The 27,434-nt window shown below is 36.8% G+C and overlaps 1 protein-coding gene across 2 annotated transcripts in view; it reads right to left on the bottom strand.

Moving 5' to 3' along the window:
• MAST4 (microtubule associated serine/threonine kinase family member 4) overlaps positions 1 to 27,434 on the bottom strand; it is a 216,875-nt gene that overhangs the window by 28,120 nt on the left and 161,321 nt on the right. For both annotated transcript variants that reach the window (XM_085322407.1, XM_085322408.1), the window contains 7 exons: positions 24,049 to 24,206; positions 21,173 to 21,248; positions 19,608 to 19,817; positions 16,466 to 16,567; positions 12,066 to 12,198; positions 7,784 to 7,851; positions 5,329 to 5,414 (listed from right to left, as the gene is read on the bottom strand). In XM_085322407.1, the coding sequence (XP_085178533.1) occupies positions 5,329 to 5,414; positions 7,784 to 7,851; positions 12,066 to 12,198; positions 16,466 to 16,567; positions 19,608 to 19,817; positions 21,173 to 21,248; positions 24,049 to 24,206 (833 nt within the window). The remainder of the gene's footprint in view (positions 1 to 5,328; positions 5,415 to 7,783; positions 7,852 to 12,065; positions 12,199 to 16,465; positions 16,568 to 19,607; positions 19,818 to 21,172; positions 21,249 to 24,048; positions 24,207 to 27,434) is intronic.

Raw genomic sequence — 27,434 nt, 5'->3', positions numbered from 1 at the left:
GAAATGACTGGGTTCCTGAATTGCTCCAACCTAACTATAATGCAATCTCTCCTCCAAATCTTACAACACAGATTTCTATTTTCCCTTAAATTATTTATAGGCTTCAGCCCTAGTTTAAAGTTCCTTCAATAACCTCAGCTTTTAGCCCTATTGTATAATGTAGTCTACATTCACTGCTTTAGGCTAACATAGCTGTGTCACTTGCTTTGACCTGATTCTCTACTTTGTTAAAGGACCTTGAAATCCTTGTGGAAACACAGGTACTGTGTCTGCTGTATTTACTGCTTAAAACACCATAGCTGCTAACCAAGAACTGYGTTTCATTTTCATATGAATATCCTGATGCTAAATTCTTTATTACCCTGGAATTAGTCTGAGTTGTCTCCAGTGTAGGGGAGCCATCTGGGCACCTGTGAGTAATGTTATGACAGTATGACAAGTTTACAATTAGTTATTTAAGACCAGAATTTACACAGCAACATTCCTCTATTTCCTAGCTAGATGACGGCCATGACCACATCAGATTTATGTGGGGACAGGGAGGAAATGCCAGCACTCCTAGTAACACCAGCCAGTGCGGTGGGGGCATTCCAAGCCCTGGCATAAAGTGCACAGTCTCCTTCCAGCAATGTTTCAGATGTATCCTAATCTGCCTAGCATCAGRTGAGATGCTAGCCATAGGAAGATGAGAACATGTGGCTGCGATTCTCCTCTCACAACCAGTCCAAGTCCTAGTTGTTTCAATACTTCACACAGACCTTGGCCAATAAAAGCATCTCTCCATATCTAACAATAACAACTTCTTCTATCTTTATGGCAGCTAGTAAATACAGGTGCAAAACGGTGAAACCACTGTCTAGATTTCTGGAGTAAGCTCAGTAATAACTGGTTTGTATTTGCAGAAGAAATGCTTAAGAAACCGAGTTCTTCATCAGTCTGTTGCACACTGCTCATTCAAGAAGGACACAATTCAAGACATTCAACTCCTTAACATTCCTTCTCTACCACTGGAGACAATWGCAGTAGCTCCCACTGTTGTGCAGGCTAGCTACAGAGGAAGGATAAGGCACATAGCCTACGATGCCTTGAGAAGGGAGACTCACTCTGAGCAGTCTATCATTTCAAAGCTCACTATTTTGAGTAAGTCTACATGAATGATGAATTTAAGAAGCCCATAGCACAAAAATCACTGCTCTCTTCTTTCTAAGCTCCACTATAAAGCCATAGGTTTCTAGGAACCAAAGCTTTTCCTTCTGTGTGGAAYAGTCACCAACAGGGATAAACAGAAAAGAAATACAATTTATTTTATTTGCGGCCCTTTCAGAAGTGCTGCTACTTAAGTAAGCTTACATAGCTGCAAACTCCCCACAACTATCCCACACTTCCACTTTTGATCTGGTGATTGCCAGAGCAATGAACTGATCTGACTAATAGGAGCATTACTTTGCAGCTGGGAAATTTCCTTAGCTCCACTCTCAATGTAACTGCACATGAGCCAGTAACCATCAACTGGGTGAAGAGACAAGAATGCGTACCAAGGATAAGGGGCAGCAGCTGGCCATCAACACTTCTGTGAGCTAACAAATTTATCAAGCAATATCATTAGTCAGCTTGTCATGTACACCTTGACATTATAATCTTGCAGAAATAAAAGCATTCCACGCAGCTGCAAAAGTAGCACTCTATTTTAGCTTTAAGCAGATATGCTTATCCATTAGTAAAGAGAATCTGTACTAACACTGCTTGCTTCCCTGAAATCAAACGTAACCTCTACTTTATTCAGCTGACTCATGAAAGTAGGCTGATACCAGCTTGAGGGTTTGGACTACCTGCTCACTCTTGAGAGCTGGAATAATTTGGAAGAAAAAAAAGTTGCTATGATGGCAGTAAAAGTACAAAATTTTATGCTTTTCYAAATAAAATTTGGAAAGCATAAAAAATTTTGGCTGCCTGAAAAAAAGTCAAACAGACAGCTTGTGAAACCATTAATGACTTGGCCAGCATCCTACATGTTTACTGATTCACAGCTTGTTTAACTTCTTGTATATTCCCAACCATTCCCAAAAGCCTGATACACCCCATCTACGATAGTCATTTAATTGCACTACAAATGAGTTTACCCAAACAATTAAAAGCAGAGAACTGCTAAGATATTCACTCAAACTTCCACAAAACCAATGGTTTATATTTAAACTCATCAAGTTTAGCATATCTGACAAATCTCTGCTACAGCATGCCAAGACCAACAATTACTCTGTCAAGCAGTAAAAGCTTTCCACTTCACTAACGAAGGCAAAAACACCACAATAAAATCAAAGGCACCAGAATGTATGCTTAAAAAAAAAAAAAAAAAAGTTCAGAATGAAACCCTCCATTATAACCTCAAAATAAATAAAATATTACAATATCATACTGAATCTTTAATCAGCACAAAATATGCCCATTGATGTATTTCTGAGAATAAATCAATGAAGTACAGGCAGAATTCACATATATTTAGGTTATTTCAAAAAGTTAATGGCCTGGAAAAATGCAGAAGAGGGAAAAAAATCATTGTACATAACAACAACTTTTATTTTAGCTGCTTATATTTGTAATGAACTGCAATAAACACCTATAGGTAGTTTAATGCTTTGTGTTAATAGATAGAATAGATATTGTTTAATTATACTCCATTTTATGCACAGGTTATAAGGAGTTCAGGTAATGGTGACGTGCACCTCTAAAACTGATAGTAAGTTTTCAATAAATCAACCACCAATCATATGGCACTAACGCAAAAAATGCTTAATACTCACCAGAAAGGTCATTTAATACTACTGTGCCTCTTATCAGATACATCAGAGTGGAAATCTTCAAGTACACAGGTACATTTGAGAAAATGGTATCCTACAGGATTTAGGAGCTTTCAGCAGCATAAGTAATCAGGTGCTAAAGTCACTTGAAAGTGATTTCAAATGTTTTAGTAAGTATTTTTAGAAGTCTATTTTCATATAGTTCACTGAATACATTCCTTATGCTCTACACTAGTCACTAGTGGACTACATCTTAATTTTTCTTTCTTGTTCTTGATTTTTCTTGTTTCATTTAAAAAAAACAAAGCAATTAAATTCACTTTGTTATTATTTAAGTATGGAATAGTATCTGATTAAAACTAATATTTTCCATTCCTAATATTACCATAGTATAAACCACAGCTAGTCAGATGCCAGCCRACATCTATTTTCAGTTTCGACAGAAGGACAATAATTATTCAAATACACTGGACACACTCCAAACTGTTCACCCTAAATTAAATCTTTTCTCACAAATTTATCAGGGTCTCATCCAACTTTTAGCACACTTATATTGCCAATTTTACAAATTATGTTCATTAAGGTCCTTTACATATTTTGATTTTCCCCTCCATAAACAAAAATTTCATACGAAGAATAATCTTGCATGTCTACATCACACCACAGTAAGCCTCAATTTTTCTTTTCTTTTCTTTTCCTTTTCCAGCTTTTTAAATCCTCACTTGTCCTATTGTTTCAAACGGACAGTTGTCCCTAGTCTGTTTCTTGACGGTTGATCAAGGCTCCTTCTCACCGTAAGACCTAAGCAGCAAGGGCCACAGACCTATGAAGCCTCTGCCTTCAGGTATCAAGCTTCAGACTTCTGGTCTCAACATACCCTTCTCCATCCATTCCCTCTTTTCCCTTACTCCCACCCATCCTAAAACTACTTGAAAGCTGGCAAGGTCCAGTGACTCAGACATCCCTTTCTYCTCCATGTGCCAACCACACACAGCTCTTCTCATCCTCCTCCAGTAAGACCAAGAGGAAACTGGGTARGTGATGAGAGGGGGAAGCGAGGGAATCAAGCATCTGCTAAGGGAAGAGTGATACAGCCAGTGAGAGTAGAAGCAGTCACTGCAAACTGCTGGAGAAAAAGGCCTTCGAAGTCCTGGAGTATCTGAGAGTAACTAGCGTATAATAATGAGTTTGCTTAAGGAGAAATTCTGAGGCGATCAGTCAAGGAGAGATTAAATAGAGAGAAACTGTATCTGGATACTGAAGTAATTTTAATGCAAATTACGCTATTTTCTTCTGGCTTTTGAAGAACTATGAAAGCAGGTCTAGATATAAGTAATCACCTCTACACATGCTGTCATGACCAAGAATATTAAAGAATACTAAATATTTCCTGTCCCAGCAGGGCTCAGGGTTACCTTTAACTAAACGAACCAGAGGAAGGCATTATTGAGCCCACAGTCCTCAGGTCTTTAAACCTGAGTGCATAACTCCAGTGGAAAGAGCACAAGTGCCTTATCTTCTACATCCAGGGACACTTCCAAGATTGTCTAGTTCTATCAGATTGTTGCTGCTCTCTATTCAAGCAAGAAAACTTAAGAATCAGCCTAATTTAGTCATTGCCAGAGAGCAGCATGGTTGTCTCCACGCTGTCAGTCTGTGATGCAGCCTCACTTGGGGGTGGGCTCCTCACCTCATGATGGTGAACCCCTGTCTCTCTTTTGGCCATGCAGTTCAGATCAACAGTGTAACAGCCTTGATCTGTTTCAGTGCAGAAAAGGAGTCAATCAAGAGTTTAATAGACAGTATCTGAACAAAAGAAACGGATACTGAAGACTACTTTATTTACTGGTAAACGTAATCTCTGCACAGCATTTCCAAAAATATTTTGAGTTCATTTAAGACATGGGCTACCACAATTTTGTCTTGGTTTTCCAGGATATCCCCAAAAGACTCACATACTATGGGGCAGTAAGTTATGTGCTTTCCAAGTATCTCCAACCATATAACTGCAATTTCTTAAAAATCAGCTGGATAAAATCTGAGGGTAGGAGCCGCCCACAGAAAACAACAAAATAATACTGGCCTACCTAAGGACATTTGTTCCTATTTTATTGGTATTTTTAGTAAAAAATAAGCACTCTTTTTAATAATTTGTGTCTGTAGAGACTAAGTTACATTCTGTTTCACATTTGCAAAAACATAGATCATTTCCCATATTAAAATGCTGACTTTAAACCTGGCTTTTGATTTATTCAGATTTCACCTTTGGCATTACATAACACCTACTTCTGAAGAATTTGTGATGTGATATTTAGTATTTTAATTCACTGCAGTGCACAGTAATTCATTATTGCCTAACAGGCTTTCCAAAAAATTTCTCGTGTGAACTTTAAGTATTAGCAACAAAAAAGGAAAACAGAATTGAGAAAGCAGCAGAGAAAAATTCCCTCACATAAACATCTCTGCAATGAGAAATAATGGGAAGTTTCCAAAATGAAATGCAGAAGAACCGTTAGACTCACAGATTACTCACCCATAAGCTCCATTACTAATCAGCTTAATTGTTTCAAAATCACTTTCCCGAGGTTTTCTCCGTAGCTTCAGTGAGGTATTAGAGCTCTTCAAAGCAAATGAGGAGAAAGAACAAAGTTAATACAGTACATTTTTTCAAAATCAGAGAGTAAACACTGATCAAACAACCTCAGGCTGCCACATCCCAGTTAACCAGTTAGTTGTATGGATAGCAAAGTAAGGGACCAAAGGGGTCCCCAAGGCAAAGCTGCCTTCTCATCAGAAAGGCACTGTTACATTGCAACTACCCATTCACTCATCTACACATTAGAGTTACAGTAGACTGGCATGAAGTCAGCATGGCAMCAAATTATTTGCAATTCCTATCTGGAGTTATGCACTTCTGTGAATCCCACTAAGCACTCACTGGCTATTGCCTTCCCATTTTGGTAAATTTGATTCTGACAATACAGCATGGTAGTAACAATGTATAGATGAGCTGTTGTTCATACAAACAAAATCGTACACATTTCTAATTACTGTTGTCTGGAATCATTTAGGTTAGACYGTAAAAAGAGACACAAAATGAAAGAGAAAAACATGGGAGGAAAAAAAATGCAATAATTATAACCACTATCAAGCTGACCTACTTTTATGCCAGGTCATTTTCAAAATGGAGGGGTTTTTAAGCTTATCTGGTCTTGAAAATGGAAGAGTAAATTCAAAATACAGGGAGAGGAGAGGAAGATTTCCAAAATAATTCCACATTCCAAACCCACAAGATCTTTTTTCAGGATGTTTTCCAAATCACTGTTAAGTTCTGTGATCCCTATCGAGGCAGTTCTATCGTCAATACAGCAGAAATTAGACCTAATTGGAACTTTTTCAATGAAAGACTTTCTGAAGAAACAATTCAGTGAAGATTAGTATGTTAATAGAATGAACTACACAACAACAGAAAGAGCTGATTTATTAAACTGCTTAGACCCTTTGACCACCAGTACAGAACTCTTCCTAATTTCATATTTATTATTTTAAATAATCCTTTACTTCACTCTTCTAAATAATGTTTCCTGCCACTYCCTGTGTGTTTATTCCACAGATATCTTTATCCTATGTTTATTGCACAAAAACAGTGTCAGAAAGTGTTTCCAAATATTCACTCYGTATTTTTCTTGCTGATTTCATCATCCCCAAGCCATAGTCCTTGATTACACTGCATTATCCTTCCTTTATTTCTTCAACTTTGATATTTGTATTTGCACAATATAAATAACTTTAGAATAATGACTTCTTAGCCACTGCTGAGCTGGTTTGCATATTGGCTCTCTGCAGTTTGCACTTACAGATTCTCCTTGTAAATCCTTCCCTTAAACATTTTAGTTATTACTTACTGACTTCTCTCCAATTTTTCAGTATCGTTCCACAAGATAACGGCAGGTCTAATACGGTATTTTGAACATTGTGAAAATGAACCAAGGCAGCAGAGTAAGGAACTGTCATAGCTCTAGAAGCCTTTAAAAGTGGCATTTTGCCCTAAAATCAGAAATTATCTCAAGGTGATAAGACATCTAAGCAGAGAATGATGTCTTATCTGTAGCATATCAGAATTAGTTTACCAGATACCTTCATAATAGTATTTAAAACTCTGAGATTTGTAAATGCCAGTTAAGTACCACGGAACAACCTATGCACCCAAAACTGCATGGGCTTCTTCTTTACATCAACTTGCACTGAAAATCTATACTGAATTGCGATCACAATATTTACTCTATTGACTAAAATCCAAGGCATAAGAGCAGGGGTGTGGGGGAGGGGGCTGTTAATAAAAGTTTTAATTGTAAAATTTGAACCCAGCACAATATTCAATTGCATCAAGTCCACCAACCTGTTTTCCCTTGGTTTCCCTGAACAAGCACCTAACAAAATATTAGAGACCCATTGTGTTGCTAGAGTATTTTCAGACACAGGTTTAGATGAACAAAACAATCTTCCCTATTCCAAACCAACTTCTTGAATCAAAGCTATTTGTTAGGTTGCTTACTACTTCCTCCTCTCTTCACCGGACCCATTCGGGCTCTCTTAACAATTTGATGATTAGCTGCCTCTGTTAAAAACTGTTTGAAATACTCTGTTTCCAGGAAAAGGCTTTAAAGACCCTCCCAAAAGGAAAGTAAATACATTAAACAAACAGAAATAAAGGAAGCATCAGCAAAATAGTGTAATTTTTGATAAAATAAACTCAGCATCATGAACACACAATAACTTGATAGACAGTAAAGATACCGCTGCATCTAGAAAAATAGGTAAAAATTCTGTTCTATTTGTTGCTAGCCTTCTACCTGCACCATGATGCTCTGTTCAATGCACTGTTTACAGACACAGGCAGAAAATTCAGGTGGGGGGAATGGAATAAYGTATGTTTATATTTCTTTACTCAGATTCAGTAAAAGCAGTATTGTAACAGGAAAACTTACACTTATTGATTCATCTGTTTCTGGAGTTTCTGCTGTTCCACTGTCATAATTAGCTAGCTGAGCTATTTCTAAAAAGAAAAAGATTAGAAACTTAATTGTAAACCATATTAATTGCAAAACTGAATTAAGCAGAAAATCAAGACCTGAGAAGTGACACATTTCTAGAATAGTTAATAAATATGCTGCCCTACCACAACTTTTAGGGTGTCTCCCAGCATTAAGAGGATAAAACCCATCTGGTAAATGAAGATCTGCTATTCCATGTCTATGAAATCTTCTATCAAAGAATTTAAATAGCTATGTAGTAATAAAGAGTAATATTGTTAAGGCTGCTGAGATGTGGCAATTTTGACTGATCTCTGATTGGAGCATCAGAGGATAGACAGCACTAATTTGCTAAGACTTCACAGTCACTAAAGCTTTGCTAAAGCTTCATCACAGTTACAGCTAAAAAGCTTCTAGTTTAGACAGTAGGACCTCTCAGTGGTTTGAACAGAAATGTTGACATGCCTCAAAGAATCAGTCTCTTTTTTCTTTTCTTTTCTTTTTTCTTTTCTTTCTTTTTTTTTTGTTTAGAAGCTTATCATTTATGTAGTCACTGATACAGTCTGCTTCTCCAGGGTCCACAAGTTATCTTGTTATCCACAAGTTATCTTGTTATCCTACCCAGTGTTAGCCTCTGTTGTAGAGTTCCTAAGTCTGTTCTCCTCTGAATGGGCCCAATAACATAAGAATTCCTTGGCATAATAGAAGCTAAATGGGACAGCTGGTGGCTAAAACACCCTTGGAAGCTTAGTATTGCTTTAATCATATACATAGTTAATTATATACTCTGCAGAGCAAGGATACATATCAGTTCGTAATTATGTGCTTGGGATCAGAGACAGGACCACCTGAAATTTGCAAGGTGCATTTTTAATAGTACTGTGAGCAGAATGTATGAATACCAAAAAAACTGAATTTTCACATAAAATATCTGAACTGGATTTCTCTACATAATATTATAAGTGACTATTACAAGTGAAATTCTACATAGTAATCTGCACAATACTTACTGTAATCACTAACACTAAATTAACCACACAGATAATCTTGTGTTGGAATAGTTACAGAATTTAAAAAGTAACTCTCACATGGAATCATTATGCAAAACACAAAGTTTGCAACATGTAAGAATCTGAAGTACCTAAAATGTTATTAAAAAAATAAACACAGCTTAAGATTTACAGAAGCTAAAAACATTCCAAAAAATTCTGAATATAAAGTCATTAAACAGTGAAAAATGTCCCAAATGAGAATAAACAAATAAGACAGAGCCTAAGCTAAAACCATACAGGTCAAGTTCTGAGCTGGAGTGAATTTTACTTTCAAATTGAAGTTCTGTGACCATGGGGTCTTCATAATAGAAGTTTTGATGAAATCTTTATTGTATGGGTAAGAACCAAGCAARCCAGAATAATATACTTTGACAGCCTTCTCAATTGAAATTATTTTCATAAACAGTAAATTAAAATGAGCCATTTTTAAAGAGAAGTTTTGCAAGGTAACCACTATCTGAAAAATACAAATCATTTGCAAACAGTAGGTAGTAATGGAATGGAATCAAGAGTCAGCTTTTGAAGCACAGCACTAAGGAACCATTTTGCAATGCCTGAAGAGATTTTTAAAACTCATCTAAATACCATTAAACATCTGCCCTTCTTCTTTCATTGATTTAAACCATTTCTGAAGACTCATGATTCAAAAAGGTAAAGATGGTAATTTAAAAACCATGGGGAAAAATTTCTCCCTGGGGAACTTTTCAGAAATGCAGCCACCAGTCTCTGGTAAGTGATGAATCTGTTGTGGTATTGCTTTCACTACAGTATAAATTTAGCTGGCATTATCTCCAAGTAATGCATGCACCATTTCACTCAAAGAAAGGATACTACAGCTAAGGCAGCAAACAAAGGAGGAAAGCAGAGAAGAGTCTAAAGCAGTAAGTTGTTTTTCTCTGCAGAGGAAGTGAAAGTCCTTGCACAAAAACTGCAGGCATAAATTAACAGCTTGTTTGGAAATTCAGCTCAGTGCTTCAGGATATCTGTAGTTTTGATATTTGGTTTTTTAAAAGAGAACTGATTCTTACTGCTATTGCAATATTTTCTATACAAGGAATGTAAAGAACTGTCACAAGGACAATCTCAATCTCTCTCTCTMTATATATATATAGGAAATGATTGGTGTTTTTAAATATTTTGTTTTCTAGGTGATTAATTTGAGGGCATAAACTCATAGYACCATTCTTTTATTTCTGCTTATGAAACAACCTTTCACACTGAGTTGTCAATTTAACAACAGAATGGATCACTGAAGAAGTCAACGCACAGTGATTTACACTGTTTGTGAATGTCACTTTTTGTGGGGAGGCCGGAAAATAGTAATATGAATTAGATGACCTGAATTATTTGAATACAAGTCTACATACACATTAACCTTTAAAATGATACACAAAGTAATTTAATTGCCCCAAACCTCAACTGAACCAAAAGTCATTAATCTGTATATCACACAYCCCTCAGTGTGAAAAAACACACAGCCTGCTTTTTTCACAGGAAAAATATTTCAATTATCCTGGAATGTTTCAAAGTTTAAGTAATAATTTATCAATATTTATGAAATGCATTTATAAAATGTGCTCTAGACAAAATAGACATATAGAGTAAATATTCTGTTTCAGTGAACAGTACCATTTATTATTTAYATGTAACATTTATATCCAGACCTCTCTCACAATAAACTATTTTAAAAGATTCAGAGGAGACATTACCAAACTTACATAGTGTCAGATTCTTTACTCATGCTGAGGAACCCTTTTACCCAAGTGGCCGTAAGGATTTTAATCAGTAAAATACAGTTCAAGTGTTAAGAGTCGATAACACTAAACCCTCAACCYGCACTCCCAATTACATCTTGCATATTTAAGCACAGAAAAACTTACGGATTGTGCTTCTAATGCCAGACAACAACTCTCAAATCCAGCAGCTACCACTGTCTTGCAGAGAGTTAAGCTGCTACTTTATTTTCCCCAGTAACATATCGAAAACAATTATGTTTATTTTCTCAATTTGTCTTGCCTTCTTGCTGTGTTCTGAATCTAAGCAAAAAGCGTTGCCGATGCTGTAATGCATTTTTCAGATTAAAAATAGTATTAAATTTGGGTGAGGACATTCTGGTGCAGAGACAGGAAGAGGACTAGTAATAGAATTGCACTTCTCCTTTAAATCTTTTAACATAACATGGTATCATCTATAAAAATATCCAATCTAACTGAATTAGGTCTAATCAAATTCCTGTCAACATCTAACTTCACAAGCAATCTAAGTTGAACAGAAAAGTCTTTTCAACATACTTAAAATATGCTACTCCTTTGTTTAATGAAATATGATCTTGCATCACAAGAACTGACAAAAGCCTMACACAAAATATTAGAAGAAATTGTGGTATCAAGCCCTCTCCTAGACCCACTTTGTCCTTCATCCTAACAAAGCAGGCAAGTAAAACAGCACTAGACATGTTTTCCATGATGGCATTCCTACTGGATTTCCAGCTGCAGGGCTAACAGTGAACAAAATGAACCAATCTCCATTTATCACGAATGGTGTAAGAATAGAAGACAAAATGTTCTAGYTAAGAGAAGGAAGTAATCTTAGTTTTTCTAACACTGTCCTTAACACATGAAACAAGCCACAAAATAAAGTTTTGCAGTGACCAGCACCTTCATGGGAACCTGAGTTTTCTCCTACAAAAGTTTCTCCTCCWTCATCACAGACTAGGGAACTATTTAGGAAAAACAAATCATTCAGTTTTAATAGCAGTGGGATACATTCTTCTCAGGGAGTCTAAGCTATGGGAGGGTGCGAGCGTTGAAGGTCTAATAAAGGTTCAGTCCAGTTTCATTTATATTTATATGCTTGGTAACAGTGACTATCAAATTACACGATTAAATTTCAGCCACATCTAAAACACTGAAGTTACACTGTCAGACTGGTTTCAAGATGAGCATCATCGCAACAATGTATTTATGAAGGATATTCTCCCCAGAAAATCTGAGGCAGCCTCTCTAATCCCTTTCAGCTTGTGAACAGACTGTGAAGGTTAGTTAATTGCTTGTTCTACTACTGCCTTTTTTTTTTTTTTTTTTTTTTTTTTTTTTTTTTTTTTTGAGCTACAAACACAGTATCACAATGATTGAACTTATTGAGAGCATCCCAGAGTTGATAGCTGGATCAGGAAGTGCACTTACCTTCCAGTGGATCTTTATTTAAGCCCAACTGGCTAATAATATATCGAGGAATGTCTGTTTTAATACCTTGTCCCTCTTTAGCATGGCCTTCAGCTGCTTCTAGAAGATAGTAAAACTCTTCAGGATCAAATTCCTAGGAGAAAAATAAATAATCAATCACCATCACATTCCCTGTAGAAACCGAAGTCTGAAAACCTAATGTGAAACCTTTCTTAGCTTATTCTGTGGCAAACACCTGGCATTTCCCTTGCTACAAAATGCAACATGCTGTAAGCAATGAAATTTCAGACTACTATTACAGAGCAGTATCTTAAAAGTGTAGGAAGTTCTCTGTCCTCAAAACTTCCCATAATATTCATATATGTTCATAGTATAACCAGCAACACACCATTCAACGATAAAATTTCATGTACAAAATATTTTGTCTCCCTGCTATCACTTGCATATAAAAATTTACTATTGAAATAAACTGTGTAAGTATATTGTTCTCTGCCTTTACTTCTAAAAAAGACTTGAGGTATTTTATATTTAAGCAGTATGCTTAAATATAAATATGTATTTATAGCAGTATGCTATAAAGCTGACTGCAAGCTTAACAATATATATGTACTGTGTTTTATGGAAAACACAATTAAATAAATCATTAGCTTTAGAATCAAGCTGAAATAATAAGTAACTGAAAAATAGTACTTGAATTTCATTGATGCAATAGTTCCAAAATCTGGAAATGGAACATTCTTCTTTAGGAACCAACTATATTATTATAATAATTTACCCTATGCCTAAAAAACAGGCCTAAAATAATCTCTCTCAAACAGAGAGGGAAGAAAAACAGAAAATCAAAACCTTGCCTCTCCTCTATGTCCCCTGCAGTTTATTTTACTACCTTAATATACAACAAAAATGGAAACAAGCGAAATGAAGTAGGAAATTTTTAAAGTTTTTGTTTTTTAAATAAATTCTCACTATCACTTTATCTCCCTATATTAATTCACAGTTTAAAAAAACCTCTCACATAGTCCTTACAGTCTCCAAGATGTTCTTGTCTACCATAAATCATGACACGTGCAATGCCCATAGAGTGAGCGCCAGTAAGACTTTCTCCAGTGAAAGCAGTTTAAGTCATGAAACAGTGAGGCAATGTAACAGATTTCTCACTGGTATAAGTCAGTTCTGCCAAAAATTTCCATAAAAACCAGTCCGGCAGCTGAGATGGTTAGCTTCCCTGTAAATCATGTGTTGGCCTGCCGTGACTCCCTGGGGCTTTAGTCTGYCTGCTGGTCACAAGGCTCCTGGCCTGGCTCGTTAGGTATCCAGGACTTGGGAAATGCAACATCCCACCCTGGAAGACAGCTTGTGAAATTAAGTATCATCTTTCATATGGGAAACATCCAAACAACTACCAGAAGGAAACACAATTTACTGAAATATTTTGGAATTTTTAGTCTTGTGAAAACAATCTCAGGGTTTATGTTCTATTTTCCATGAAATAATTTTCACAATCTCCAGCCCTACTCCAACAGCTCTTCCACAAACACATGAAATACCCAAACTCTCCTTATTAGCTTAAAGTCTCAGGAGTTTGCTAAACTATCTGKAATCTGAACTGAATACTAAGCATTAAACACTACTTCAGCTTTACTTGCCTCATCTGACAAGCTGTTGCATTCCTCAACTGAACCACTTGTATCTTGCTCCCTGGCACTGAAGGACACCACAATCACGTATGCCAAGAGTTCCCAACTACCTTCAAAGTAGCATTTTCTTCTCCTTACCTGCATCAATGGCTGAAATACTTACAAAATTTCTCCTTCACTTGCTAGTAAGCCTGGGTAATACAAACCAGATAATGCTAACCACACGAATACACTCACACATACACACRTGCTTAGAAGCATGAAATTTATTTCCCTACCTCTGTTTTTACTTTTGTGTTTCATCTCATGCACAGAAGTCACTTCAAATGGAACAAATCTTTCAGTATTTAGCAGAAGCTTTTGGCACAAACCAAACAAGCAAAAGCTTTATTCATATAATCAACAAATGATGTAGGTGCTCATATACCATGAGCAGCCGAGCTAAGAGCACTATAAGCATTACCTTAAAGTATATATAGCATTACCTTAAAGTACCCAAAACTTCTTGCAATAAAACCACTGCATTTATTTCTCAGTGTTACAAACTTGTCACTGAGGCTGAAGTTTTCTCTATCTAGTATCTATTTCAGACAAACGTTTTAAAATATCAACCAGCATGATTCAGAAGTTTCCAGAGGGATGCAATGGAAAACCAAAAACATTGTTTTTTCAAGATTAAACTACTCCAGTGACCTTCGCAGAGTGAGCTTCGCACCTTCTTGCATTAGAAATGTGTTTTTTGTGACAGTCTGCCTAAATTATTTCAGGCTACCTGCCTCTGAAGAAACATATTCTGCAGAGACTTATTAAATTGTAGCTAAATTTTCCTAAACAGTTCATTTAAAATAAGAATACTCCAAGGGAACTGTGCTAGCTTTCTCTGCAATTGCTGATCTGCAAAGCTGAACAGCTGCATGCAGCTAGGCACCAGAACTAGAGAGCAAGCCCATCTCCTGGCCTCTCATTCCTGTCTTTCCAGTCAGGTCAGGTCAGGCCCAGCAAAAGGAGGTACAGGATGTGCAGCAGCTCTACTTGAAGCATGAGAAGGCAAAGGAAGAAAGCTAGGATAAAATCCCAGGGGCAGAAACTGGCAACTAAAAGCATGGAAATTTGCACTACTCAGCTACAAAACTTATCATTTAGAGGGAACAAACTATGGGTGAAAAGGTCACTAAGAGAGAACTTGAATTAAATGACTAAAAGACAGTGATGAAGCTGGGGTCAGGACTTGTAAAGAACAAGCACACACTGGAGATATAGACAAAGTGTCACAGGGAGCACAGGTCTCTGAGCCATAGGACAGGTAATGTGTTTAAGGGTATTTTTACGTGTGTGATGATAGAGAAAGGCAAAGACAAGAGGGAAGACAAGATAGATCATATTAGAAATTGGAAGAGTTGCAGAAAAATTATATGAACCCTGAGAACAGAACAAGGAAGGTCATTCAAGGTGGAATGAGCATTATAATACATTTGAGGGGACAGGGCAAAGGAATAATGCTTGTGGTTTGGATTCAATAGCAAAAGCAATACATGCTAAGGTATTCTCTAGTACCCGAAACTACTATTTTTTTTTTAAACATCACTTACATGCTGATTAATGAATTTTAGATTTCTYCTGATCTTTAAGTCATGAGCTAATTGCAGCTGGCAATACTGAGACATGATGTTTCCAAAACAAAACAGAGTCAGCTCTCAAAACACCCAGAGCTGAACTATCCAGGTCATGGATTAACTGTGCCACAGATGAAGAGGCACAGCACAGAGCCAAACTAGGCTGGAAAGACTTACTAGCTCAGATTCAATGCCACGCAAATGCCTTTATGCCACTTTCAGACCTAAGTTGAGTCTAGCAGCAGGTTAATGGCTCTCGCATAAGCAGCTACTTGAGGCTGGCAAGGCTCTACATGCAGTGTCAACACTGTGAACCTGGCACTGGCAAGCACAGTGGCTCAACAAAGTCAGCTTGGGCTGCACGCCAGGCCTGTTGGACTCAGGCTAGTACTTACATGGTATTTGGGCGTCTAAACAGTCTCCCAAGCACACTGTGTTCTGCGTGGATTTATTAGTTCCACTGAACAACTCAAGCACATTGGCTTGGTGCATAGGAGCAACTTCCTGCACCTGAGTCACCCCAGACACCACAGCATGGGGATGCAAGGCAGAAACAGCAACATTAGCGCTATGCTTACACGTAAGTTAACGCTCATTTATCTTACAGGCTATAGTGTAGCTCAATATCTGTACATCCACATACCCTAACTCCCTTGCTGCATCTTCCCTGCCAGACAGGTGCTATAAAGCTGACTGCAAGCTGCTTATAGCCCAGGCAGCTGCTGAGTGAAACTGAATTCTGGTAAGAACAATGATGACAGTGAAGGGAAAACTACCGAGCAAACAAGATTCTGGAACAGCCTTCCCAAGAGAAAAGCAAAACCAAAGCAAAACAAGCAAACAAACAAAAAAMTCCAACCACAATAAAAAAACCCAACCCATAATACAACCAACAGAAAAAAAAACCAAACAAACAATTTTAATCACGTAAGGTATTATTACATTTCCAAAAGAAGGAACTAAACACACCTGTAGCAGGTCCCTGCCAGTCCCTTGTTTGTGAGTAAAAAACAAAGAATGCCACCAACAATGAAACTCTGCCCAGTAGCTTGAACACCTCAAAACAATAGCGTAAAGRGCCTCAATACTAACAAATGAGATTTCCCACAGTAACAAGAAAGAAACCTACTTACAGTAAGGATCACCTTACCAGACATTCCAATAGGCGAGCAGGACGAGCAATAACTATTAGGATCTTTCGCACTAGCTGCTTAATAAATGCCAGTTCTCCACTCTCTGATCGCTCTTGAGCCTAAAAGATGAAAACAAAGGGATAATTACTCAATATTCAACTCAGAAAAGTGAAATCACAGGAAATTTGGGGCACCTCTTGCAGKTTCTAAAGTATGCATTTCCAGCAGGAATTTTCAAAATGCCTACTGAAATAACAAGGATTTGAGCAAAGAAGCAACATTATCATTTCAAATTGAAGTCATCCCACAGGTACAATTCTAACACAGTAATGACAAAAGAGACCACAATTTCAAATGAATACAGTATCTGTATGTCTTATTAGTATTATCATCATCATCAGTTTTGGTGATGCAGCAGAGACTGCATTTCAACAGAACATATGTTTACATGTATGGCAGTCTCCCAGCTTTAGTTATTAGTTTTAGGATGAAAAGAAAGCTGATATATATAATATTAATAAATATAAGCAACATCCACTCCCAACTGAAAATAAATTCCTAYGGCCGTGTCACACTAAGATGACCTACAAATAGGAGACTATGCTAATTTTTGCACAGAGAGGCCAAACACAGGTATGTGCAGAAAGGAAGACAATGAGAAACMGAGTTCTGCAAAAATGACAGTGACAAAGGGGGAATAAAGAGTACATACAAAAGAAAAYTGCTTCTGGAAGGTGTGAAGAGATTTGCACAATGGTCTGAACTGTGTTTCACATTTCTTTCAAACTTTCTCATCTAAGAACAAAGGGTATAATTTCATGACCTTAATGACTGCAAAGAAGCCATATGCTCTTTCTTCTGATTAAAATATATTAATAGCCCTTCACTCAAATATCAAACAAAGCATTTCTTTGTTCTGAAGAGTAGAAACTGTAGATCACACTTTTTCTAACCCTCTTGCTTATTCACAACCACAAAGAGAATTCAAAGAAAACAAACCAGCTAACATTTTGAAAGTGATTAATATGAACAACTAGGTACTTTACATGAATAATGCCTCTTAAATTAATTTTTGTTACTAAAAAGTCTACAGAAAATATGAAGATATATGGTGGAACTATCCTTCAACTTTAGCACTATAATTTGACACACACCCTCCGCCACACACACACATATTTGAGAACAATTAATCTATGAAGTTTAAAAAAACACCAACAAAAACAGAATACCACAGAGGAGCCAATCTAGCACTCTGCAATRCATTTTGCTATGCAATAGGTTTTGGAAAAACCTTAATCAGACACAAGCATATTTATTCTGCACATTAAGTCCAAAGAGAACTCTTTGGTAAACAAAATACCTGAGTATTTTAATCACAAGCAAAATATAAAGMAATTTTGTACAGCTTTGTAGGCACTTGGTGCGTATATGAAAAGATTCAATATGCGTGAAAGAAAGATGAAGCAGGAAAGCTTTCAGATCCTCTTGACCTTAGAATTAAAAAAAATGTCAGCGGAACCAAACTGCTCAAGCCCCAGGGGAGTCTCTCCGTGGTTACGTAAAGCAACCACAGCATGCCAAGTAGCAGCAGGAGATGCAGCTTTCTGCCAAAGGTCACAGCTGGGAACTGATAACAAATGTATCACAAGAATCCAAAGACAACTGAGTTCCCATAACTGAGTCGGGCAAAGAACAAGTTTTCTCATAGTCATGTTAAGTTATTGACAGGTAYTCAAAAGCTACTTTGAATTATTTAAGGAATTAAATTGTTACAAAGCAAGAAACTTTTACATCATATAAAATTTGCATTACAGAACATGATACAATTATTTTCTTTTTTGATGATGCATTGTTTTATATACAGCTCAAAAATAACTCAAGATTTTTTTTTTTTTTTTTTGAATTGAATGAGCCAACTTATACTCTGAACTCTACTGACTGCACAGTCAGTTTAAACACATTTAATACATTCTTGTTAAAGGTTAAGATTCACTGAATTGTGTTAAGATATGTTTCTTTGCATTATGACACTAACACTAGCATAACATAATTCAGAGTCAGGTATCTCCAGCCAGTATCTTGCCCAACTCTGGCTGCACTTTGGCATCACAAAAATGAACATTTCACAAAGGGGTCATTAGTTCAATTTTTTTCTGATTAGAGAAGTGCCATGAATTTTCCCTGCTTGAAAAACTGTTTCAGTAAGCCAGAAATACCTCACTGATGTGTCAATTTTTGCACTCCTTTACAAAGGAAAAAAAGATTCAGAAGTTGTAGAAATTAGTAAAAGAAAAAATATATATTTGCTAAATAGAAGCTCACAAAAAAGCAGCACAGAAAGAATGAACCAAAACTGTTAGAAATTCCTCCTGCATTTCAAAGAAAGCAGAAGAAAAGATGTAAATTAAGAAAGGCAAGATATCTTAACATCTCACYTGGCAAACTGCAAATCAATATCAAATCTCCTGCTCTGTCACAAACTCTAGGTCATTACATACTATCAATAATTGCATGTGAACCCTGCACAAACAGCATTATAGCATCAAACAATCCTTGTTTTAAAAATTATGTATTTATAAATCATAGTGACTTATAACACARTAAATTCACTTAGTCAAGTTCCAAGTTTTTCTTATCATGTAGCTGACTAACTTAAGGAATATTTTAAACACTTTYCGAACTGATATTTTTTTCCTTGACTAATAAACAGTTTAATTATGAAAGAAATATTAAGAATATTTTAAAGAATTAAATAATCTTCAGCTAATGGAAAGCTAAGAGTTGCTATCAGCTTTCTCAACACAGCAGGCAATTAGTTGAGTTGATAAAGTGGGAAGTGTATATGTTTCCTCATTTATCCATAGTAAATGGAACTGTGAGTCTCCTCATTTAAGGCTTATACACACACTTCTCTAAGCAATTTATAACTTGCAATGTATAACAAAATGCTATTGTTCCTGAAATCTTTATAGTACACAGTAGTACACTAGGATGCCTTATATTCCTTGTAGTGGTCATKACACAGACTAAAACAGTGAGGAATACCACTTCAACAATTATTTAAGTGCAACAGTCATGATTATTTCAAGGCAACAACTCTTAGGCAAACAGATTTAAATGCTTTTTTAACCAAGTAAAGAGTAATCTCATGGCTCATACCTCCTGTAGCAATTTGTCTAATTTCTGCTGTAATTCAAGAAAGTATCGTGACGTGATGAGGCCCTGGTGGGATTTATCCAAGCAATCTCGAGCCAGTTCTATGATTTGATGGTGGGTAAAACTGAGCACTCCATCTGCCAGGGGAAGGACATTATCTGGAGAGTGATTCGTTATAATATCCTTAAGTCGTTCTTCCATTTGAGCTGTGGCCTACATATAAGTACATACATGAAAAAAAAAAAAAAAAAAAGTCAGCCTTTCCTGAAATTCTAATGTCACAGCATACTGCCAATTTTACAACATTTCTGAGTTGCCCAAGAAGATATTTTACATTAAATGGCTAAAGCAAAAAAAGCAAGCAAATAGAGAAGCAAAATCACAGATGACATTTCCCCACATTACTGGTGCAAAAAAGCAACAGTCTCACTATTCTGTTATTTACCTCMGCCCTGATGTCTGCCATTTGTGATACACTGTGCAATAATCTTGTAATGATTACAAAGCAGAAYTAGAACAACACCCATGACAGTAAATCCTTAAGTCAAAATAAAAAAGGAGAACTCCRAGGTCTCCTCTGTCTGTCCAGCTAAAACTGTAGGGTACTACAAACCAGAGCATCTTCCTTCTTTTCACACAGGTGATACTGTAAAACTACTTCCTTGGCCAATGTTTCAAAGAACACGCAGACTCACAGTTCCTACAATATATGCATGCAGGTTACTATATGCATCTGCTTTATAGAACCAAATGTCTATTTCTCACAGAATTGCAGATACTTACTAAAGATGTTTCAATATTTTTCTTATTAAATAGTTATCCAATACCTCTTAGTTCATACCTCACCCACTGAAACAAGCAGATCATTTCACAGTTCAGATTATTGCTCAGTCACTCTGCAAATCCAGACAAACATCTCTTCATATTTCAGATCTTCTATTTTGTAGGTACTTTATAGGAACTATATCAGCTTTACTTTATATTATTTATTTATAGGAAACATCAAACTACTAGGAGCAAATGAGAATGTAGTGCTCCTAGCAACCTGCCTGCACCTCGGAACTCATCTGTATCTCAGATCTCTGGACATGATAGCAACCTTTTCTCACTTGGTATCTTGTAGTGAAACCCTCATAACCCTGTATTGATCTTCACTATTAAAATAAGTATATAGTGAGTATTAAGGAAATAGAAGAACTGACACTGAAGAAAGGAATTTGCAGGTATATCAGTGAATGCTGCACAATACTGAGCAACAGAAATGTGTTCTAATTAATATATACTTACTGCAATTATACACCATCTATTGAAATCAAATGTATCACAGCTTTCCAATCAGCAGAATATATTACTGGTATGATTCATTGCAAACCAGTTCAGCAGCTTTGCCAACTGAAAGTCCAGTTCTTAGCAGGGTTTTTCTTCATTGTGACAATAAGAGCTTGGTGATGCTTTAAGAAAGCCATTACAGGCTTGAATCATTAGCTCCCATAACAAGAATACCACTTACTTAAAGCCTATGTTGCCTACTAGTTTAGATATAGAGTATCTTAAATATAATTCATTACCTTTGGGAACCTTTCTTTATAGACATGGTTCATCATTATTATTTCATTGTCGCAGCACGCAGGAGAACGTCCAGGGCTACAAGAAAAGCAAATTTTTCCTTTTAACTTGTATCATCATGAATTAGAGTTACTTTATATATTTCTGTAGAGTTTATTTGCACCAAAAGGTAGCATAGACTTCACTGGAAAGCTACATTCTCTGATCAACTGTACAGGCAGTCCTTCCTTTCTGCTATTTCTGACCAGACATTTAAGATTGTTTCATGTGCTGGACCTCTACCCGTCAACATTTTCTTACTTTATAACTACACTTCAGGACACAGACAGTTTTGCAACACTTGTGACATTACCTTTTTCTCTAAGGTGACACTGAGWTATATATAACTCATGAGAAAACAACCAATTATGTGTATAACTATATCTGCCTTTTTGAAGGTAACATACAACCGAAACAGTGTAAACTGACCAAGTAAAAATGCAAGCTGTGAGTAAAAACTGTTGAGAAGAATTCAAGAGTTWAAAAAAAAAAGATCATAAAAGAAAAATCAAAATGACACAATCACTTCCAATCTGACTGGCAAATAAAGGCAGCAACTTCCTACAAACAGTGCTACACGCACACATAGGTTCAATCAATACCAGCAGCACTATGCCTGAAAAAGAACACGAGACTTGCAGGAAGACAATTCATAGAAGGCACCCATGGCCTTGGCTAACAGTCAGTTATCACTTCTTTTAAGAAGCTCCATCTTATTTTCCTGGATTGCTGACACTGATCAGCCTGGTCTAAAAGATGCAGAGTTAGAATCACAGAACAGTTGAGGTTGGACAGGACCTCCGGAAATCATCTAGTCAAACTCCCAAGCTCAGAGTCACCTAGAGCACACTGCCCAGGGTCGTGTCCAGATGGCTTCTGAGTATCTCTAAGGAAGCAGACTCCACAACCTGTCTGGGTAATTTGTTCCAGGGCTCAATCACCCCCACAGAAAGAAGTTTCTCCTCGTGTTCAGACAGAACCTCCTGTGTTTCAGTTTGTGCCTTTTGCYGCTCGTCCAGCTGCTGGGCACCACTGAAAGAGAGTCTGGCCCTACCCTCTTGACTCCCTCCCTTCAGATATTTATACACATTGATAAGATTCTCCTCTGTCTTCCCTTCTCTAGGTTCAACAGTCTCATCCCTCCCAGCCTTTCCTCATATGAGAGATGCTCCAGTTCCTTAATCACCTTAATGGCCCTCCACTAGACTCACTCCAGCAGCTCCACATCTGTCTTGTACTGAAGAGCCCAGAACCAGACACAGTACTTCAGGTGTGGCCTCCCCGGGGCTGAATAGAGGGGCAGGATCACCTCCCTCAACTTGCTGGCAACACTACACCTAATGCAGCCCAGGACACCACTGCTGCTCTTTGCCACAAGGCCGTGTTGGTGGTTCATGGTCAGCTTGTTTTGCATCATGACTTTCTCTGGTCCTTCTCTGCAGAGCCTCTCTCCAGCTGGTCAGTGCCCAGCCTATACTGATGTATGGTGTTATTCCTTCACAGGTGCAGGACTTTGCACTTCCCTTTACTTAACTTGATGAAGTTCCTTACTGCCCATCTCTCCAACCTGTTAACATCCCTCTGAATGGCAGCACAATCAYGTGCCAAGATCAAGAAAAAGATCTCACAAATGCAATGCCATCTTGTAGGAGAATTTTTATCATGAACAGAATTGAATTCTGGCTTTCTAAAGAGAAAAAATGAGCAATAACATCTGCCTGAATATATCACAATAGTAGGTCCTTTTACTGATATGGACAATCTATCACCTACACCCACAGGCATATTATAAACACTGAGAACATGGTACGGACATAATTTCATCACAACACGCCTGCAGCATAATCAGCTTTCTGAAAATACCTCTATCTTTGCTCCCCAAAGTGATTGTACATGTTCTGTGAGTTCAAATGGAATATTTTACTTTTTAAAATGTTAAAAAAAGGAATAGAAATTGAAAAATGTGGTAATACATACAAAACTTTTCACATTTGTAATCTTCTAACGAAGAAACATTTTTTTCCTTAGTAACCTGATCTCTCTCATACATAACAATTTCATTTATCATAACAGTCTAACAGAATTTTAAATATAGTAAAAAAATCAAAGAGTTAAAATATATTACAATGAAATGATGACTCCTGGATTCTTACACACCTGTAGAACGATTTTAAAAACTCTGAGAAGACTGATAYAACAATTAAAACTACAATACTTCATTTTTTTTCTCCAGTTCTTCAAAATTTATCTGTAATGTTATTCTGAGTTTTCCACATACCACCTAACCTATTCTGATCTTCGATAAAATACATTTGCACAAATAGCCAGGGCAAAGGATGCGAAGAGGCCTAGTCTTTAGGAAACAAGCAACTGAAGTTCATCTTAAAGACAGCAAACGAATGCATTCCTCCCACCCCTTAGCTTTTTACCCCATTTCTTTCTAAACACTCCCTAGAACATAAATAAATTTAAAATTACTTCTTCAAAAAAGTTCTATTCTGTAAATACTTTGAACACTGTAGTCAAATCAGAGCTACATCCAGATCAGTAATGACTAGCTCAACAGGACAGTTCATGTGAAAAGAAGTTACTAGCTACCTCCTTTAAGCTCTACCATACAATATTAACCACTGAAATAAGTGATGATCAAAACAACAATTCAAGTATTATTATGCAACAATTTAAGAGGATTGTTGTTCAGCCTCAAATTCCTTATTTCTTGTATTATATTACAGCAATTATGAGGATAGTAATAATCAGTGAATGCCCACAATGTGCAAAACCATAATGCTTCAGAAGTATATAAGTTTAGGCTCAACCACTATTTCCAGAAACTCACCTGAGGCTTCTGGACCGAGGGCGCATTGGAGTGGTCCTGCATCTGCTATCACTAGCAATGCTTTCAGTGGTACAGAAATGTTTAGATAAAAAATGTAGTTCATCAGGTGTTGGTTGGTACGGTAACTGGTGTAGCTTCTCTTGGGAAGAACAGGATGACTACAAGAGTAGAGAAGAACAGAAGTTTCAGACTGAAAAAAAAGCCTTTCAAAACTATACTCCTGCTCACAAAGTCATTTAATTTATAAAGCACAGCCTTTTCTCACACTTGACTACGAGTCAGGACCTAAAAGTATAGCAAACATAAAACTATTTTAGCCCCAGAAGAAAGAGACATTGCATTTCAAAAGTTTAAATCCCCTCAATCTAAGCCAAAGAACACATCTGGTGTCAGAAATTCACACTAACATTTAAGGAACATTAAAAAAGAGCCTACTGAAAATTATTTCTTTCTATAGGACAGGAGAAGCACAATACCAGTAGAGTACAATTTATTGCCACAACACAAATTGCATTCTAAATATTTACGTATTTGGTTTTCTAAATTTGCTTTTAAGACACTTCAAGTGCAATAACAAATTAAATATAATCCAAATTCTTGCAAAAAATATTCATATGCTTTTTTTAAAAAAAGTCTATAAAGTGAAGCAAAAGAACTTAATACATGTTTCAAGAGAGATTCTATGACTGACAAAAAACGAAAAAATACACTTAAATCATCAACCTAGTTTAAAAATGAAAGATGAAAACAGTTATGAGATTGAAATTTTTACCACAATAACCAGCCTTGCAAAAGTGCAAGTGAACGATATACCATACAAAGCAATGCAGAACAAATGATAATACTATCATACTTTTCTGTCTTTTATACAGCATTGCTCCCTGAGCCATCTGAAATGTTTGGTGTTGAATTTTGAAGCCTCAGTGAGCCTGCATTTGATATCGTCGTAAAGAACGTGTACATAGTGCAATATATTTACAAACCAGTATGTTAAATAGGACTTATTAGTTAAAAGATACTGAGATGCTTTTTCTAGTATTAAAGCTGGTTTCCAAGATAGCTTGATCACAGATACCTTTGGATCACTAAACCATGCTGCTTGCTGCCATGTAGACATACCCTGTATTTTACTTCGGGGGAAGGAGAGGGTATGAAAGACAACCACCTCTCCTGCAGCTGACTTCTTCAACAAAATGAGATTCTTCTGTATGTCAATCTTCATGCTGAGCAAACTACCGTTCTTATCTGGCTTCTCACAAAGGGCATCAAGGCCTCTGCCTGCCTGTTCTTTTATTGGCGGCCAGCACCATAAGAACTTCTTCACTGTATCATCACAAGCTAGGGAAATCAATAAACTTGATAGTGTACACATCTTGCCCTACATTGCTAAGGTCAACAGGTAATATGCAGTCTGTCAGGCACAGAAACTAGACAGTCTTCATACTTTCCTAGAAACTTGTTGGGTAAAAGCTGAACCTATCCTAAATCCTAGGAACTCAAGAAAAGATCAATTATCACACTAGGCCACGTGAAGTCATTTCTCAAAAGAAAAAAAGAAAAGAAAAGAAAAAAACTACACTGTTGGGAAAGGTTAACTCTCACAGGAGTGGTCCACATGGAAAAAATGTGAGGCTACAATATCTTGCTTCGCTGCAGGCAAAAAGGCATGCACACCAAGAATTTACTGCAGTATGCTTGATTACACAGTAACTCGCTTAGGAGTTTTAGTCTTAGCACAGTGTTACGCATAATTTAGCACACAGCATAGGTAAGTTCTTATCTCACACCATAGCAGCTAGTTGCAGTTAACCTTATGGCATATTTCCTAGAGCCACACTCAACAAGTTAAAAGATACTCTAATAAAACATGATTACCCAGTGGAGACTACCACACATGCTTATTTCTGTAAAATCAACTTCTATCTTTTAGACTTCCAGGGATTCTAGGAAATGGGGAGGACAATAACCTACATCATGCTTTTCCTCATATAASGTGTCAGAGAGCTCAGATAAAACAGGATTAAAGAGAAAAATCTTTCTTTCACTAAGGTCGCCCAGCTGCCTCAGGTCTGTCCCAGGCATGTTTTCTTGGAGGTTTGAGTTCAGAATTCTCAGAGCAAAACTCTTATTTAGCTCTCATAACATTCAAAAAGAAAAGCTCCTTCAAAAATTAGTTAAGATTTAGTATATATATTTAAAACATAATCTCAGTACATTACGAGAAACCAACTTGTTCAAACAACAGGACAAATCCAGAGCCAGTATCACCTACTGCAGCCCCAAAGGCTTTCCTCACCTCCCTACTCTGCTTCCCCATCCGAATAAGATTCCAAAAATATAAGCTACCAGCAATAATATGCAACTAAATATTCTCTCGTTTTATTGGTTTAACAGGTTTACTCTGCTAAAGATACACAGATTTCTCATACCACATCTCTTAACTGGCAAGATTAGATCCATCTTTGCTAGAATATGAGAAACCAGAAGCTTCCTTTCAGTTCACCAATCTTTGCATGARCCATTTCCATTTTCAGCTCTGTTGTGAGAGCTGGAATATGTGGTACTTGCATCATTTCTAAACCCATGAACTTCCATTAACTTGATAAATCCTTCAATCTCATCACTCCCAATAGAAAAGAAAGTTATAAAAAAACAGGCTTACCAAAACACAGTGTGCTGCATTCATTAGAACAAAATCATGATTAGTATCGACCTTTCTGTCTCTGCTTTGACCTTCAGTTGATCATAAAGATCAAAGCTTTGTTCCTTTACAACTGTAAAAATTGTTCCTGGTCTAAAATTGGTAAGTCTCTGGATTAAGTGGATCTTATTTATCCTGTACTGAAAAGGAAGCATGCTGTAGGTACACTTAGGCTACTGTTTTTGGAGTGATTTCATCAATTCTATGAATTCATAAAAACAGAGAGGAAGAGGCTAGTTTCAGATTCAAACRAAGTATATAAAACCAATTAGATAAGCTACACTTCCAGGTTTTATTTTCTGATTCAAGTATAATGTCCAGTGGGTAAAAAACAAAAAAGAAAAGTATCTCTTCTGAGTAGCAAAGAAATAGCGACCATGTCTTAAAATTCAGAGGTTGTAGCAGTGCTTTCACATACTACATCAACAGTAGAGGACAAGTTAAAAAGCAGCAAACAAGCAGCCAAACGGGGGGGGGGGGGGATAGACATATAGACATACTGGGCATCGATTTTATAGTTCTGGTTTCTCAAAAAAAATTAAACTTATTAAACAAAACAAAACCACCTCACCACCACCACCACCACCAAAAAGAAACCCAGATTTCTTTCCACAATTCAGGAACTGCTCGTTCAATGCTAAGGAATACATTTATTTTATATCTACAGGATATGGTCTAGTCAGGA

Source organism: Rhea americana, unplaced genomic scaffold, assembly GCF_003343005.1.
Source record: "Rhea americana isolate MKP2758 unplaced genomic scaffold, rheAme1 scaffold_77, whole genome shotgun sequence".
NCBI lineage: Eukaryota > Metazoa > Chordata > Aves > Rheiformes > Rheidae > Rhea > Rhea americana.
This window is presented reverse-complemented; position numbering and strand designations above follow the sequence as displayed.